General features: G+C 38.6%; 2 protein-coding genes across 4 annotated transcripts; one reads left to right on the top strand and one right to left on the bottom strand.

The window, feature by feature from the left end:
- The first annotated feature begins 452 nt into the window (after positions 1-452).
- atf5b (activating transcription factor 5b) lies at positions 453-4,354 on the top strand. 3 transcript variants are annotated; one of them, XM_077612271.1, is made up of 4 exons: positions 453-680; positions 1,199-1,420; positions 1,763-2,945; positions 3,212-4,354. In XM_077612271.1, the coding sequence occupies exons 2-4, from the start codon at positions 1,282-1,284 to the stop codon at positions 3,396-3,398; spliced, it is 1,509 nt and encodes a 502-aa protein (XP_077468397.1). In that variant the 5' UTR covers positions 453-680; positions 1,199-1,281; the 3' UTR covers positions 3,399-4,354. The 3 variants fall into 3 exon arrangements, with proteins under 3 accessions (XP_077468397.1, XP_077468399.1, XP_077468398.1); XM_077612273.1 differs by lacking the exons at positions 453-680; positions 1,199-1,420 and adding an exon at positions 1,449-1,501; XM_077612272.1 differs by lacking the exons at positions 453-680; positions 1,199-1,420 and adding an exon at positions 1,463-1,567.
- Positions 4,355-10,040: 5,686 nt separating this feature from the next.
- Positions 10,041-16,631, bottom strand: LOC144083074 (uncharacterized). The gene is made up of 12 exons (XM_077610554.1): positions 16,562-16,631; positions 16,363-16,486; positions 15,902-16,017; positions 14,839-14,863; positions 14,714-14,760; positions 14,451-14,601; positions 14,097-14,367; positions 13,782-13,887; positions 13,143-13,289; positions 12,401-12,461; positions 11,763-11,926; positions 10,041-11,181 (listed from the first exon to the last, which is right to left on the bottom strand). The coding sequence occupies exons 2-12, from the start codon at positions 16,475-16,477 to the stop codon at positions 11,158-11,160; spliced, it is 1,227 nt and encodes a 408-aa protein (XP_077466680.1). The 5' UTR covers positions 16,478-16,486; positions 16,562-16,631; the 3' UTR covers positions 10,041-11,157.
- Positions 16,632-17,005: the final 374 nt, after the last annotated feature.

Raw genomic sequence — 17,005 nt, 5'->3', positions numbered from 1 at the left:
CCCTGCGCATCTGATGCAACAGGGCTGCAACTAAAGTTACACCTTCACGCTGCAATATAGTGTCCTTCCGCCCAAGCGCAGGGAAAACTAGCACCAGTCCTTTACTTCTTCACACTTTCAATTCAAAGTGCTTTTCACCTACAACTCATCTTTAACTCCAACAAAAGGAACAACTGTTAGCTTATTTCACGTCGGAAATTGGATCATTTATTGGAATAAAAAAAGTCACTGGTTTATTTTAGGGGAGAACGTTTCTCTCATATTTTCCCTCGTCACTTTTTACTAGCTGGTGTGTTAATAATTGGTTTAAAATGGTGATGTATAGAGTTTAATGCAAAGAAAAACAGTAGTAAAAAAACAAAGAAGATATGAGTAGAGGTCTCAGGGTAATTGGAAATTCCCGTCTAGTAGGTGACGTAACGGCTGAACTCTGGAAAGTGCGGAGTGATTTCACCAAGTGTGATTTGGTCGGCGCGCCTGGAGTTGTCGAAGTAACCGATTTAAAAACTTTGTGTCTTCAAGTGTTCTTGCTGCTAATATCGCCCCGATGAACAATTGCCGCCTTTAAAAAAAAGAAGATATGGCTTTTTAAAAGCGTGGCTTCCTCTCCTTCCTCGTTCCGAGCCTTTGTGTGCTTTGCTTTCGCAACGCACTTGACAACACTGAGAAAGAACTATGGGGTAAGCGCAACTACTTTGTGACTTGATGGGAACAGGGAGCATCACTGCTATTTTGCTCTTCTGACATTTACAGGAATCTGACCCACTTTTAATTGACACTTGACTACAAAAGTATTTATTTGCAGGGATTACTGTTTTAAAAAATCCTTTCTAAATAAATAAAAGGTGTCCTTTTGCAAAAAGTTAATTTTATGACACATCATTGTTAAATAACTATTTGAATCCATAATGTAATTATTCAAATTTATAATGGAATGGAATTATCTTTTTTTTAACTTTTCAACTAAATATGTCATTGTTTCTCTGTTATTGTGACTTAATTTGTCTGAATGGAAAGCGATAAAAATTTTCAGTATTGTTTTATTTACATTAAAAAAGGTGAACATTTTGCAGTATATTTAATAATTGTTATTCATGATTAGTGTTTGTTTTTTTTAATTCTGCAAATGTTTTATTCGGCCAGAGAGTAAAATATTAGTATAGTAATACGTATTAATGATTTATATTAATTTCCACAGATCTTCCGGTGTTCATCTGACGTTTTCGTCCATCCTCTGCACGATTTGTGCAGTTTTACAATTTAACGGCAACAGACGATACAATGGCGGCATCGATCCTTCGCAAGAAAATTCACCCCATTTTCGCAGACGGGATCCACGTTCTCCCTCTCCGACAGGCTAGCGTCAGCCAATCGCATCTCACGACGGGGGCGGAGCCATTGGAAAGACAGCGCTTAATTGGTGAGTTTTTCCAAGATGCTTTTTTATTTTTCCACATCCCGAAGTCGGAGCCGCAGTGCAGCACGGGGCTAATGTCGTACAGTGAGTACAGCTAAGTGGATATTTATCGAACGCAGACGATGCTGTTCAATCATTTTCAGATGATCGGTTAGTTGTTGGATTTTTATTGGGGGAGTTTTGCTTGATTTTAACATCACTGTTTATTATTCCTTCATGATTTATTTCAACATGATGATTTTTTTCAGCATTTTCAGATTTTGCTTCAATCTTTTTTTTTCTTTCAAACAAAAGAGAAATGGATTTCTTTACTGATTTTATTCATCTCGATGTCCATTTTCCTAGGTGATGGTCACTCAGATTGGATGACGGAAAAAGTTGATTTGTCTTCATTCGTGTCGACCACCGAATCGTCTCCCAGCTCATCCCTTCCGCCCTCGCCATTAGAACAAGATGTCAAGGTGCCCTCAGACCTGGAGGTCATGACCTCTCTATTGCAGGAGGAGCTAGCTCAGCTGGAGGACTACTTCCGATCCGAGTCCACCGCCACAACCAGCAAATTGGAAAAATCCTCGAAATGTGACAAAGGTGCCCAAGCAATGGGCTCGCAGTCTTATTACCAGATACCCTACAACTCCTATGGGAGCACCCAATCAGACACCAGCCCCGTGGTTGTTACCTTAGCAACAGGGGAACTAGACCTGGCCAGCTTTTGCGGTGGTCCCATGGCCAGATCCAAAATCCCCCGACCTGCTCCGTACAACTACCACCACCGGTACCACCACAACAGCGGGCGAAGAATCATCAGCGAGGCAGTGAAAGTGGGCGAGGAAGTTGGACTGGATACATGGGGCTCCAGGGGGAGCTACTCGGGAAGCGCCGAGTTTTCTGTCAACCACTACTCCACGTTGAAGACGGTCAGCAAGAACAGCCTCGGCGGCATCAAGAAGGTGAGAGAATGTGCTTTATCCTTGAAGGAAGAGGAGAGCTATTGTTTTTCCGAAGGAATGTTTTGCAGCGAAGAAATTGCACGAAGCTTTTGCCTGGGCGGCTCCTACGACAGCCACCACAAAAGAGAGGGACAGCTCATGCACAATGTGAAGGTTAATGTAAGTTATGACAGCGCCGGACTGGAGGTCCTGCACTGCAGCAAAGATGGAGGACTGTCTGGAAGTATCCCCCAAGAGACAATGATGGCCACCGACGGCTACTTCCATCAATCGATGGCCGGCGTAGAGCCGTACCATAGCTTTATCGGTGAACTAGACCAGCCCTCGCAATCCGTAGAGCCCCAACACGGTCACTACCTCTATCCAGAATGCCTTGTGGATCAAAGTTACGAATGTCTGTCGAGAGGAGAGTGCGAAGGGTCGCTGCTTGGCGCTTCCATCCATCGCCCCAACCAGAGACTAAAGGACGAGCCCTGCTCCATTAAGTCCACGCTGGTGGTCGGTGCCGCTTCTTTGGATTTGAACACCGGTGAGAGGAAGCAGAAGAAGAGAGACCAGAACAAAACGGCTGCTCACAGGTAAACGTTTTCCTTTATTCATTGGGTTTTAGCTTTTTATTATATTAGTGTGGCGACGTATTCCTTGTAGAATCAATTTTGGATGTCAAGTTGGGTTATTCTAGCTTATTTTCGTCCATCGAGTATTTCCACAAATTTTTACCTGGTTTTTAGACAAATTAACACAGCCTATTACATCCCGAGAGACCTAACTACGGTCATTTCATGTCATTATTGAAGCTGTTGAGGAACCAAAAATCACTAAAACAGAAACATTTCTTCCGCAGGTACAGGCTGCGGAAAAGGGCAGAGTTGGACTCTCTGGAAGAGGAGCTTCATGGACTGGAAGGTCAGAACAGGGAACTTCGTGACAAGGCAGAGTCGGTGGAACGAGAGATTCAGTATGTGAAGGATTTACTTATCGAGGTCTACAAGGCTCGCAGTCAGCGGCTCAAACAAGATGGCAGTGCCTAAAAAGCGCCCACGCCAACTCCACCCCCACACCCGAGAACACAGACAGCTTTTGTGTCTTGTTAAATGAACCGGTAGTTGCATGGTTTTGGTAGCAATTTTATATCAAAATATATCTACTTTAATATTGTTCTAAGACCAGAGCAGAGAAAAACAAACAAACAAAAATGAAATCAACAAGTTTCCTAAAAGTGAGTGATGAACTCTAAAAAGCCTTAGTGATGTGGCTTCCAGAGGAGATGCTGAACTTGTCCGTGACCACTGTGATCCTAACTGAACTCACAAGCCTTTGTGACCACATTGAGTTTTGCGCTTGCGGTTGGAAAGACAAAAAAACATCTAATTTGATTCAGTAAACGAGGCGGGGCCACGCGAAATTATATATATACACTTATACATATATAAATATTTATTTATTTTATATTTTACTTTCCTTTAATGTTAATTTACCATTTGCGTTACAATGAATAAAGGGATTGCTAAAAAGGTATGTAAACATGCTCTAGAATTATTCACAACCTGAATAAGGGGGATTTGTATGGCTCAATTCATGTGTACTTACACTTCTTAACCCCACTGAAATACCCAATGCATGTTTGATTTTGGAAAAGCATGTGCGAGTGTTATTTTCAAGGCATTATTCTGTTTACTGCATGGCTTCCAGCTCTCCACTTCATCACTTCCAACTCATCTGGTTAAGATTCTGTTCTCTTCACCAGTGTGATTCATACTCAGGGTCTTTTTTTGGCACAGAGAGACACTGAATTATGAATTGTCCCAACAAAATTCTTGACCTTTATCTTGTCCCTTTTGTTTTTAGGCTGTATTATGCGAAAAACAATCACTCTACCGGGACTTCACCAAATCAGATTTTTTTTCTTTGATTTTATTTTAATTGATCATTGTCAGGAAATGGATCAGGTTAATTACAGCCAAATAAAGCAGTCATTTATCATTAACCTCTGCGTCAGACTCTTTTTTTTTTTCTTTGGCTCTACTCCGAGACTTAACGTGTAGTTTAGTGGTTACTGTTTACCTAACCGTAACCGTAACCCTTCCTTTCTCTATTGGAAAGCCTATGAATCCACAATTGTAAATTCAAACTGTTACTCATTTTAGTGTACCCATCCTCTTGCCCGGCACCAGCTGGGATGAGCTCCAGGAGATGGTACAGGAATGTTGGAATGACAAACCATGTTTACGCAAATACATATAGATGCAGAATGAATTTATTCTTTTCCTTTCTTGTCCTAACTGGCACTTTGTAGTTGGTTCCATTACTTGCCAGTGGGTACAAACAGCGTTATTGAAAGCAGCTGGATCATTTTTATGTAAGAATAGTCCAATAAGATTAGGTGAAGTATCAGTTAAATTATTATTATTATTATTATTATTATTATTATTATTATTATTATTATTATTATTATTATTATTATTATTATTCTAGTATATGTATTATGGGGCGAAGTAACATAATTTTCCCTGGTTGGTGCTTTAAGTGAAATGATTAGTTGAGACTAGACCAAATAAAACATACTGTTTTTTTTCTTTTTCTGCAGAGGTTGTCTTTCTCATCTTTTAGCTACAAGTGTGTGTGTGTGTGTGTGTGTGCGTGTGAGTGTGCGTGTGTGTGTGTGTGTGTGCGTGTGTGTGTGTGTGTGTGTGTGTGTCAGTATGAGTGTGTGTGCGTGTGTGTGTGTCAGTGTGCGTGTGTGTGTGTCAGTGTGAGTGTGTGTGGGTGGGTGTGTGCGTGCGTGTGCGCGTGTGTGAGTGTGTGTGCGTGTGTGCGTGTGTGTGTGTGTGTGTGTGTGTGTGTGTGTGTGTGTGTGTGTGCGTGTGTGTGCGTGCGAGAGTGAGTGAAGTCTCTTGGTATCTCTTGCAGCAGTTGAAGGCCTTTCAAGTACATGAGGCAATATCACACAATACTTTCATGAAGGGGCAAGAGATGCAAGTTGAACCATCAGAATAAAAAACTGGGCTGACAGCAAATGACTTAAACTCTGTTGATTCACTCGGTTCTGGTGCCTTTCATTTATTGAGGATCAAACCCCCCAAAACATCATAGAACATAATCCAGAAATACATTTGATTTTGAACAAGATTGATTTGTTTATTGACTCTGAATTTAAAAAAGTGTTCTTACACTACGCTAAAAAGTGAATAAAACACTGTAGTTTTGAGATTGAGGATAACTTCTACTTGGAAATGTAATTTTCTTGAATTACCAGAAACAAAAATTCAAAAATATGTATAAAAAATGAAAAAAAAAGCAATATGTCAAAGATATCTAAAGAAAAAGGAAAGAAAACAAAGGAACTTGCCAATCACATCTTTCATTGGAGTTGATAGAATTAGATGTTAAATGATCACTTTTCAGTGTGTTGAAAGCCCTCACAGTCAAAATGAATTGGACGTCTACCATCATCAATGGCAGTCAATTATTTATTTTTTGGGGGAAAATGAAGCTCATTGTTACAATAAATGGTAGGAAGGTTGTTTATCTGTTTCTTTAGTTGCCAGTGTTATTGGTAGTATTACAGTATTCAAAATGCTTTTTTTAAAAGAAGAACTGGCTTGTCTATCTTGCCACTGACAATGTTTATTTACCTTCTGTCACTGTGAATATCACGTGAATATGAAGTCTGTACTACCCAAGTACAGGTTTAGGAAGGTGCAAAAAAGTGGGGGAATATTGATTTATGGATGCATTTAATCAGAAATTTGTGCAGGGAGCTACCTGAACAAAGTGTTTGTGGGAGTAAAATAGTTTTAATGAAAAGTGATCATTTTCGACACCCAAAGAGGTTTATTCACCACCAGGTGTCGTACTAAACCTAGAAAATGTGCAGCAATTTGTTATGACAAACTGCAGTTCAATTGCTACATGGCATTTGTGCCTTTTGAATATAAAATGCAGTGTCCAATCAACTAAGTTTGCAAGATGTTTGGGTGTGGTGGGAAATCAGAGCACCCAGAGAAATTTCTTGCAGTGAACTCCACAAAGGAAGGCCATGACACAGAGCTGAACCCTTTAACTCTGAGCTGTAAGGCGTTGCTTTAACCCAGGGATGTATAGGTGCTTTTTTTCCCCATTGTGGGTCGCTTAAACAAAATGGCCAACTTGGAATCCTTCCACTTTCATTTGTTAAACAAAGTATCATAATTGAGTTTTAAAGAAGTATTCACTCATTGACTGCAATGGATGGCAATAAACGTCAAATCCATTTTGATCGGGAAGTCTGTTTATGTTATTAGCTTGATCTAGTGTTAAAGCTGAAAATTGCAACACAACGTAAGATGAATTTAAGCTTCTTGTGCAGATTCATATTCAAGGATATTTGCATGATTTGCTGCAGACCAATAAAATCTAGGTAACATGTCACAGTTGGTCCGCTGGGCGTATTTTGGACACCACATTTTAACCACTTATCCACCTTTGCCAACAAACGTTAAACATTTAAGGGCCTGTTTTGGTAATTAAAATAAATAAATACTAATTTAAGACCTGACGTTTACAGTAGGTTGCCACCGCATTTTCGGTTCAAGCATTGGCCACAGTATTAATGTTTGGTATGACCCAAATTTTGATTTCCACATATGTCTGAATGCTCATGTTTCTTTATCATTAATGGCACAGTACATCTAATCTATTTTGACTGGGAGGCTAAGACAATGGCAACAAATGATCGCTACCAGCCCCCCAAGAAGTGTAACGCCACCAATGGCAGCCAGTGAATTAAATGAGTTATTGTATCAAGGTTTAAGTGGCGCTGTCATTGTAAATTTTTTTTTTTTTAAAAGCCTAAACCATGTGCAACGTATCAGAGGAGCTTGCTAAAGTAATAGGATGGAAGCACATGGGACCGGAATGTGATGCAAGAAATGAAAACAAGGGGGCTTATGTGGGCTGGGGAGGATTTACAGAGCACATCCAGTGTTGGTAGAGGAGGAGATCAGTGGATGAGCAATATCACAATGGCCTGCAGCAGTCTGAAGCTATGTTTATATCATGCAGCGAGAAGGATTTTGTTTCATTATGAGCAGACGTAAGGAAAGGGGGTTGGCACTGGGATGTTGGGCGAATGGTTGTTGATGCTGCTGGATTGGATATAACAATAGAGTCTGGTTATGTCTGCAGGTTAGAAATGTTGCACTACCATCGTGAAGGCACGCAATCTACCGTAGGCTTGAACCATTGGAAAGACTATGAACTTAAATCTACAATTGTAAATTCAAACTGTTCCTCATTTTGGTGGAAAGTCATGAAGGGTTTTCCCCAATACCTCCCACTGTCTTCATTTTTATTTATCCACTATGCTTTGTGTTTCCCCCTGTGTGGCTTCGCCTATCATGAACATGTAATGAATACCATTAAGAATAATGATAATAATCTTAACTAACCAATTAATTAATATTTGAATCATACATTATTATTTATTGTGCAGACTACGATAATTGAGTACCATGAAACCTTTTCTCGTCGATCCTAACAGGCCTTATGACTGTCAGATAGATCTGCTCCCAAGAGCCCCGTTACCCACAAGTCAATTGTATAATCTTTGCAAACCAGAAAGGGAAGCTATAGGGACTTATATAACTTCCTCTTCTCCGAAAGGAGCAGGTTTTTATTTTTGCTCAGAGAAAAAAAATGTCTTTTAACCTTGCATTGATTTATGAAGCTTAGATAAAATCATAATTCAAATTAAGTAAGGTTTGGTAAAGGTAAATGTACTTTAGTAATCCGCATAGAAATAAAATCAATAGTTATGCAGTCGAACCCACCACATTTATCCAACCTGGTCGAGATCACTTGGTGAGAAGTAAAGACAGTGATGAGTGGAAAACCGTAATGGTATTCTTTCAGCTCCCTATGCGTATATTGTTGTTATTCAATTCATATTGATAAATCCACCTCCAGTGTTTCAGTGTTTGATTAGAAATGTGTTGTGTGACATGCTTAACATATTTGTGTTTGTTCGTTTAAAAAAACCTTTCTTTTTTTCCCCCCAAACCTCCTCAAAAGCATGTGAGAAATATTTCATTATCTTGTAAGCATTTGTTTTTCATCTAAATACAGTAATACTATAAGGACATTTTAAAAAAAAAATACTTAAAAAGAAAAAAATGAAAGTGGGAAAATATTCAGTTTTATCTACTTCTTTTATTATCGATGAACTAGATCAGCCATCTGAATAAAAATGTCAATACTAGATTTTAAAAGAGAAAAGTGGATTTAATGTCTTTTTTCTAAAAATTAAAAACAAGAGTAAATATTCGCTAAATATCTATAGTCTTCATTTGAATTTTAGAACGAAACATGAAGTTGACACGCGATTTACTTAGCGGGCTGCATAAAGGCTTTTGGCCGGCCTGATCTCGCCCCCAGGATCTATCTTTTACACCTGTGACCTCAGGTGTGACTACTGTATATTAGGGTTTCTCTGTCTGTATACATTTACATTGAACTGTTTGAGAACAAATTCCTGTAGCAAATGCGGACAGGAACCGGTTTAACCTGTATTTGCCATCATGACTTCTTCTATCACCTGTTCCTCTTGAAACATTGAAGGCATGTTTTGATCATAAATATTGTTCCATCCAATTACTGTTTTTTTTTGTTCTTCATATGAACATTTTATTGGTAACTTCTCACAGTTATTACCATGGTAAAGATTACGGCTACACTTTTGGTCCTCTTGGTGAGTTTATTTCTTCACTATATCACAAATTTCGTTTGGAAGACACTCTAACTTTAACTGCCTACACTGGTAGAACAAGTCTACACAATTGGTAGTTCTATAGAATGGGACTTCAGTCATGTAGTTTAACTTTCCTTCAGTTTGCACTAAGAACATATTCATTCATTTATTCATTCTTCGTACTGCTTATCCTCACAAGGGATGCATAAAAATGTTCATTTTGAAATCAGCTTAAAAAACACTGTGCTAGCTGGTTCTAAATGTCTCACTTTCTTTCATCAAAGTCATCATTATTGGCCTTGCAATGTAGTTTGGTGATTATTATTACTCAATAACAATATATGTGCAAAAATACTGAGAGTTTGTGAATTTTTAAAGTGTCCCAGTAGTGTGTGTAATGTGTAGTGAATAGGAGTAGAATGAAATACTGATCAACAACAACATTTAATATGGAGGTACTGCCAAAATGGAGATGTGCGAAATTGGCCAAAAGAAGGAATTGCAAGTCAATTGTTTAGATAAGCTTCAATTGCAGCATTTTATTGTTTATGTACTTGACTTTATCTCATTTCCCTTGTGAGATATGGCGATTTAAAAGCTATAGTAAAACATGAATTGCCTGGTATCTACATGTAGTTAAACATAAAAGACACTGTGAGAGTTTGTCTAGAGTCGTAAATTGCTTAAATTACAACTTTTTTATGATTCATGCTTGTCACTGTAGCAAAGACAATTTGTTTCCGTACCAAAATAAGAATATTTCTATTTATATCTACGCAAGACATTTTTAATTGATGGTTTCTAATATTAGTCTGGGTCATTGGTTGGCATTTTTACGTTTTTTCTTGAACTTGGTGTGAAGCCAACTGGTGACTCATTGTGTCATTGTGATTCCAAACAAGGAGCAAAAGGAGATAATGACATTCACTTTGTGAAACTTTGTGAATCAGATAATAGGTAGAGACTTTATTTGGTACCAAAAGATGAGGATACACAGTTCATTTGATAATTACACATCACCTAAAAGTCATGTCGCAGAAAAGAACAATTCGGGTTACCTACACCTGCAACAATAAATTGAATTTACCCTCTGACAACAATAAAATAAAACATTTATGCCAAAATCTCCATTAATCAAAAGGGTCTTTTACAAAACATTATTTACCATAAAATCAATAAAACCACCATCTAGTAATAATTTGATGAAAATACAGATTCCATGTCGATTAAAATGTCATAAAAGATTCAAAAATAACTTCAGATATTGCAGGCAGACAAATCTAATAATGATGATAATTGCTCATATCGTATAATAATAAAAAGTGTCTTAACTGTTTGACAGTCATAAATGAAGAACAAATAAACCATTCCCAATTAAAGGGCAAAAAAATATATTACTGAATGTTAATGCCAATAGTACACACAATATAATGCAGTATGAAGCCTTCTTTTATAAATGTATGATTTCAATCCAATATTAGGGTTGTTCATGTAATAGTCCTGCTGAATATCAAGATATGAATATTGAGTATGGGCACATTGTGAAGTCGCGGTACAAACGAGACAACGTTTAGGCCTCAAGGAATCCAATAGACCTGATCAAATCTTACTGTTATGTGATATTCCAAAAGTATCTTAGCGATTTATTGGTAGATTGCCATCGGCATATTAAGCACCCCTGCATTAGATGGATTTGTACCTTGGCCCAAGAGCAGTAGCTACTAGCTACATAATACAGCAACATACATAATAAAAGTTAGACAGCCTAATGTAAAAGCCACATTCCACAGAACTGGATTACACACTGAAGGCAAGTTGTTACTCAAACGTAACAAACAATGAGGTTTCACAGAAACCAATTTAATGGGCACCTAAACTTTGTGGAGAATTTAAATGACCAGATTCTGAATCTAGTAATTTAATTAAGCACACTTTAGATGCTCTACGTAACATGACTGGATTCATGAGTGAGTACACAATTAATGTTACTCTTTATCACAAACCAAGTCTGTTCAAACTCGGAACATTACCGTCGGGTCTTTACCAGGGTGACACCCTGTGGGTTAGGCATTCATACCCCAGGTCTCCTATAGAAAGAACAGAATAAAAAAGAATTTGTGGTTAAGGTCACACAAACTTGGTACACATTAAGGCTAAACCAGATTTAGACAAATAACATGTAATAGCATGCTCGTTAACATCAGTCTGCCAATTTGATTTACCTGATTTTCAAATTTCATGCAATATGGTGGCAAAGTACAATGTATCATTATTTATATGTGTGATTAATCAAAATTTCCAGCAGACGCAGATAATTTTGTGCCTCGATAGACACCTTTGGGGATCATAATACCATGAATCCCTTGTGTTCCAAGTTAACTGGACAAAGATGAAGGGTACGCTAAAGAATTTAACTCAAGTGAAGAAAATTAGCCAAAAATTTGCTCACAAGATTATTGATGGCTACCAATATTTCCCAATTGTAGTGGAAATGGCCGAGGGACAGATAAGATTGCTGAATGTATATTTTTGATTCATCAGATTTGGAAAGTCTGAGTTGTAGAAATATTTGGATGCTCAACAGATAAATATGTGTGGGTCTGATATGTAAACCTTTGACCACAACTTGGTATTCTATCCATGCAAAGGTATCTGTTGTAGTACAGACCATGACGTGAGAGTAGCTAGCCATTTGCAGCAAACACTCCAGGGTCTCTAGAAGCTGTTCCTTTCGGAGCATGTGGAGTCTGGCATGGTTGAGGCTCTTGCTCATTTGTAGGTGCTGCAACGTCAACTTGAGAGCCACTGAAGCACTCTGAAGAACACTCATTCCTATGAACAGGCACAAAACTAGAATGACTGGACTTAAAAGAAAACAAAATTACTATACATACATTGTTTTTTAATACAATAAAGTGCACTGACAACTTTAAAGCCTGAGTTTGTGTCATCTGCAATTACTGATACCTGAAATTGCTCAGATATGTTTAATATGCATAAATCAAAAACTTGCCACAACTGTCTGCATGGCACATGGAGATTTTTCCATTGTTTTCAAATAAAACCCTGAATCAAATATGATTGAATGACCTTTTTTAAATCAATATTCATATTGATTCATCTTCTCAAAGGTGATAGGACTTGGGCATGCTTGAAAATTGAAGATCAAGAAATGAGATTTACTCAAGATAACTATACAGTAAGTGATTTATCTACTACAAAAATGTCAAATTAAAGTCGTGAACAAACAATCAAATACCCAAAAGCCTCAGGGTCTTCCAATGAAATAAATGCAAGAGGATTTACCATACTTATCGGTGGCTTCAACATCAATGTACAATCCATCCATCATAAAATGTTTCAGAACCTGAAAGAGAGTGCGCAAGAAGAAAGCTGTTTCTACCTGTGTTGCTCGCTTCCAAAAACTATAAGCAAGATGGTTGACCTCATTAGTCGTGGCTACAATAAATCAAGTTGACAAGACTAAATCTAAAATACAATGTAAACACCCTCGACTAAAAACAGTGGAATGTGTAAATGTTGACAGTAATTAGACAGAAAGAAGTACAGAAAGGAAATACAAGGCAAGTGGAGGACAAGGTAAATGTGCTGAAGAAGAAAACCAAGAATATGACACCTGCATGGGCTGCTGAATCAAATGTAGCCCTCTAACCAATTTATAAAAGAACCTAACATACTAATTTCTATAAATGACAAATTAACAATTCTATAACAAGTTATTAACAAGCACAACTTTATTGATGACTCTACTCAATCGTTCTATTTAGCACGTGGGAAAGTCTACATTTTTGAAGTTGGCTGCCATAAATCGTGGTGTTGCATTACACAAATAACAAAGAAAATCAGCTTTTGAAGGCTGTTTTGGTTGTTGTGCACTGTACTATGTACTCTGGTCATGTGTAAACAGTACTTGTTTTTGTACTTATACAGTATGCATTTCAATCGAATTACTCTGTGTTATTGAATGCATATGAGGAGGAACCAAACTTACATTTAATGATGTTTTACTCAAAACTTAAGTTCTCACCTCAAGCACTCGAATGAAGCCTTTCTCAGCACTAAGGTGAAGGCAGGACTTTCCCGAGTTGTTTCTTGCACTGACACAAGCACCCAAATGAATCAAATCCTCTACTATCAGGTGATGGTTGTTTTTGGCTGCGAGGAGAAGGGCAGTCTGGAAAAATATTTACCACAAGCATCACTTTTTCAATCTGTTGAATACTTATTCATTCATTTTCTGAACCGCTTTATCCTCATTAGGGTCACGGGGGGTGCTGGAGCCTATCCCAGCTGACTCCGGGCCAGAGGCAGGGGACACCCTGAATCGGTAGCCAGCCAATCGCAGTGTACGAGGAGACAGACAACCATTCACTGTCACACTCATACCTAGGGGCAATTTAGAGTGTCGAATCAGCCTACCGTACATGTTAGTTTTTGTGTTTTTAAATGTAGGATGAAACCGGAGTACCCACAGAAAACCACACAGGTCCGGGGAGAACATGCAAACTCCAGAGGTGGAACGACCTGGATTTGAACCCAGGACCCCAGAGCTGTGAGGCTGACGTGCTCAAGAGTTTATCATTGTCTTTTTTATTGTGAGTAACGCTTTGGTGGGAATTAGCAATTGTTAAGATTTTAGGGAGGAAAATACAAATTCGAAGTGTACCATTCCATCCGAGTCTTTTAGGTCTAAGCTATTGAGTGCGGCCATCCGTTTTGCAATTGCGTAAGTCAGAATCCTCTTGCCGTCACATGCCACCTTATGGAAAGCGCTGCAGAGAGCAAAAGGGTGAGACAAAGTTATTTAACTCTAAAGCATAAAAGCACTTTTAAAAGTCTAAACATAAAAACATGCACTTTTGTCACTCATTTATGTTAAAAAGAAACATCAGTTGAAAACAATTTAATAAAAAAGTTGTAACACGGTTTGGTCGGGAAATTGATTTTTAACTTACATGATAATTAATCATTTTAAACTTACGCTTGGCCGTGTTGATCAACCCCAAGCAATGCTTCGTCAGAGATGGCCAACAATTTGCTCTCCTCCTTCTCGAGCTGTGCCCAAAAGAGGTCAGAGCTGCTCAGTGGGTAGTTACTGAACCATTTGTCTGCTGTCCATGTGGGCTCAAAAATTGTGGTCATAGCACTGAGAGAGGGTGGAGTTTGGCTGTACTCTGTCCCTGGTGAGTGACTTGTATGGGAAGAGGGGCTGGGGATTATTTCATCTGAGACATCACTGTTGTAACCGGTGCCTTGTAATAAGGGAGAGATGGAATTTGAGGTTGAGCTATCGATGAAGAATTTTTTTAAGAAACCTGTGAGACTGGTAAATTACCATTTGGCTCAGAACTGTATGCAGGTGACACTGGTGAGCCAGAAGAGGAAATTTTAATCTGGGAACTATTTGTGGTGGCAGTCCTCAGATCCTCCTCCAACACTTCAACAATGATTGCCAGCTCCTCCAGGCTACTGGTGGGGCGTTTTCTCTGTAGGTGAAAGACAGCCAAGGTATTTGCAGTTCTTAAAATCTTCTCTAATTCTTGACAATAGTTTTTATGGTAGCTTGCAGACACGTGAGGAGTGATCACGTTTACTGACCTTGCTTGTTCGATTTGCTGTCTGAGTTTTAACTCGTTTCTTCTCACCTGAGAAACACCCATTGGTTATGAAGGCAAAGTAATTAATGGAAAATGGTAATTAGATATTGTAAAATTGGTTTTTACCTTTAGAATTTTTGCTGCGCAGAATCTGCTTGCAAAAATCAGTAACGTGAAAAAAGACAAAGGGGAATTTGTTTAGTCAGAGAATTTGATGCGATATATCCATAACGGCAGAATGCCAAATTACGAGTCCGAAATTATTACTTATTTGGGTCTTTTGCCGAGAAGCACTACCAATTTCGTCATACGCAGTTTCTGGGTGCGATGACAATAAGGCTTTTTGTTGTTGATGATGATGAAAGGGCCTATGTCCAATTATTATTATTATTATTATTAATTTAGTTTGCACCTGTGGTGCGAGTGGTTAGCGTGTCAGCCTCACAGCTCTGGGGTCCTGGGTTCAAATCCAGGTCATGTCCACCTGTGTGGAGTTTGCATGTTCTCCCCGGGCCTGAGTGGGTTTCCTCCGGGGACTCCGGTTTCCTCCCACATTCCAAAAACATGCATGGTAGGTTGATTGAATATTCTAAATTGCTCCTAGTGTGAGCGTGAATGGTTGTCCGTATCCTTGTGCCCTGCGATCGGCTGGCCACCGATTCAGGGTGTCCCCGGCCTCTGGCCCGGAGTCAGCTGGGATAGGCTCCAGCACCCCCCACGACCCTAATGAGGATAAAGTGGTTCAGAAAATGAGATGAGATGAAATCTGCACAATAAAAATGTGATGAATTTAGTGAAAGAATATATAGAAGGTGTAGTGAAAGTTTTTAGTAACATTCATGGGCTAGTCCTAAGCACGTAATGTGCAATTCCTTTATTTATTTATTTTTATCGCATTTCAAACTGATTTCCCTTGAATCTGACTGGATCTTGACTACTCTACCCAACTTTGCAAGTCACACCTGAGTAAATATAATAATTAATTTCAGAACCAGCCAAAAAATTAAATAAAGAGTGAATTCAGGTCCAAAAAATGCAGTTATCCTTTCTTCTATTGTTTGCATGACAACAGTTGGACAGCGAAAGTGACAAAATGTTCATTCAGGAGACAGACAGATCAATTGTCTATCAAGTCAATTAGCCTCTCATATGGAGTCAGCCTAATAAGAGGTTTATTGTTAAAGGTTACCTGAAGATCTTGTGGGTCTCTACCCTGAGCTAGGCGGATGTTCCGAAGCAGATCCTTGACAGGCATCTTAACACGTACTCCGAGGTAGACCTTGTTCCGATCTTCACAGCAATGCTCTGGAAGTTTCATCATTGATTATGATATCATAATATACTACTTGAAAGCACCCGCATACACAAACATTTTGACAGAGGATTTGTGTGAAAAGCTTGTCATGCAGTTTACTTCCTTCTGACTTATATCAACATTGAATTAGGATGGCTTTGTGGGAGGCTTAATGCTCACTAACATTGTTTTGACACTGTCAAAGCAAAATTAAATTATAAACTCCATTTTTATCCCAATATTTCATAGGTAGTGAAAAATCGTGAATTACAGTATTTGACAACTCTTTGGGGTTAAATAAATGATCCAAGGTGGAGTACCTGTACCTATTTCCCTAGCTTTTGGCATGAGCTTACCTGAGTCTGCTATGTGTCCTGCAACCTCCCGCGGCTGAAAAACTGGATGAGCGTCGGTGCTGGCTCTTGCGTACACTCGTTCCTTGCCCTGCAGCATTTTATAACGTCCTCGCATCTTGTCCCACTATTCAAAAGGAACATATAACAGTAAGAATAAGTAACAGCAAGACAAAATAAAACTTTACATCAGCATACCCACACAAGCTTTGTGCTTCCAGATGTAATTGGTCAAGTCTCCACACAAGTTGGTTCTCCAGCTCACCTTCACATGACGGCTTGTTGACAAGTTCTACTTGTACCTACCTGGTAATTCGACACCAGCCACGCCCAGCAACTGCATTATCCATGTGTTCACGTAACAAACCTAAAAAAAATTCCAATTCCTTCCATTCAAACATCTAAAAATAAAGTTAAGTTTGTTTAAATAACATCGTACACATTGAAGATAATTGTAATGTGTATGTTCTGCCCTGCTTATCCACACAAGGCTAATAATATTATATTAATCAAGTAATAATAATAACTACATTGATATATAGATACATATATATTTTTTGTAGTTACAAAACAAATAATCCAAGCCCTTGTGTGATGACCACAACCTGAAGGGGTGGAGCTATTAGTGGTATGAGAGATAATTGCA

The sequence above is a fragment of the Stigmatopora argus genome, chromosome 10 (genome assembly GCF_051989625.1).
Source record: "Stigmatopora argus isolate UIUO_Sarg chromosome 10, RoL_Sarg_1.0, whole genome shotgun sequence".
NCBI lineage: Eukaryota > Metazoa > Chordata > Actinopteri > Syngnathiformes > Syngnathidae > Stigmatopora > Stigmatopora argus.
This window is presented reverse-complemented; position numbering and strand designations above follow the sequence as displayed.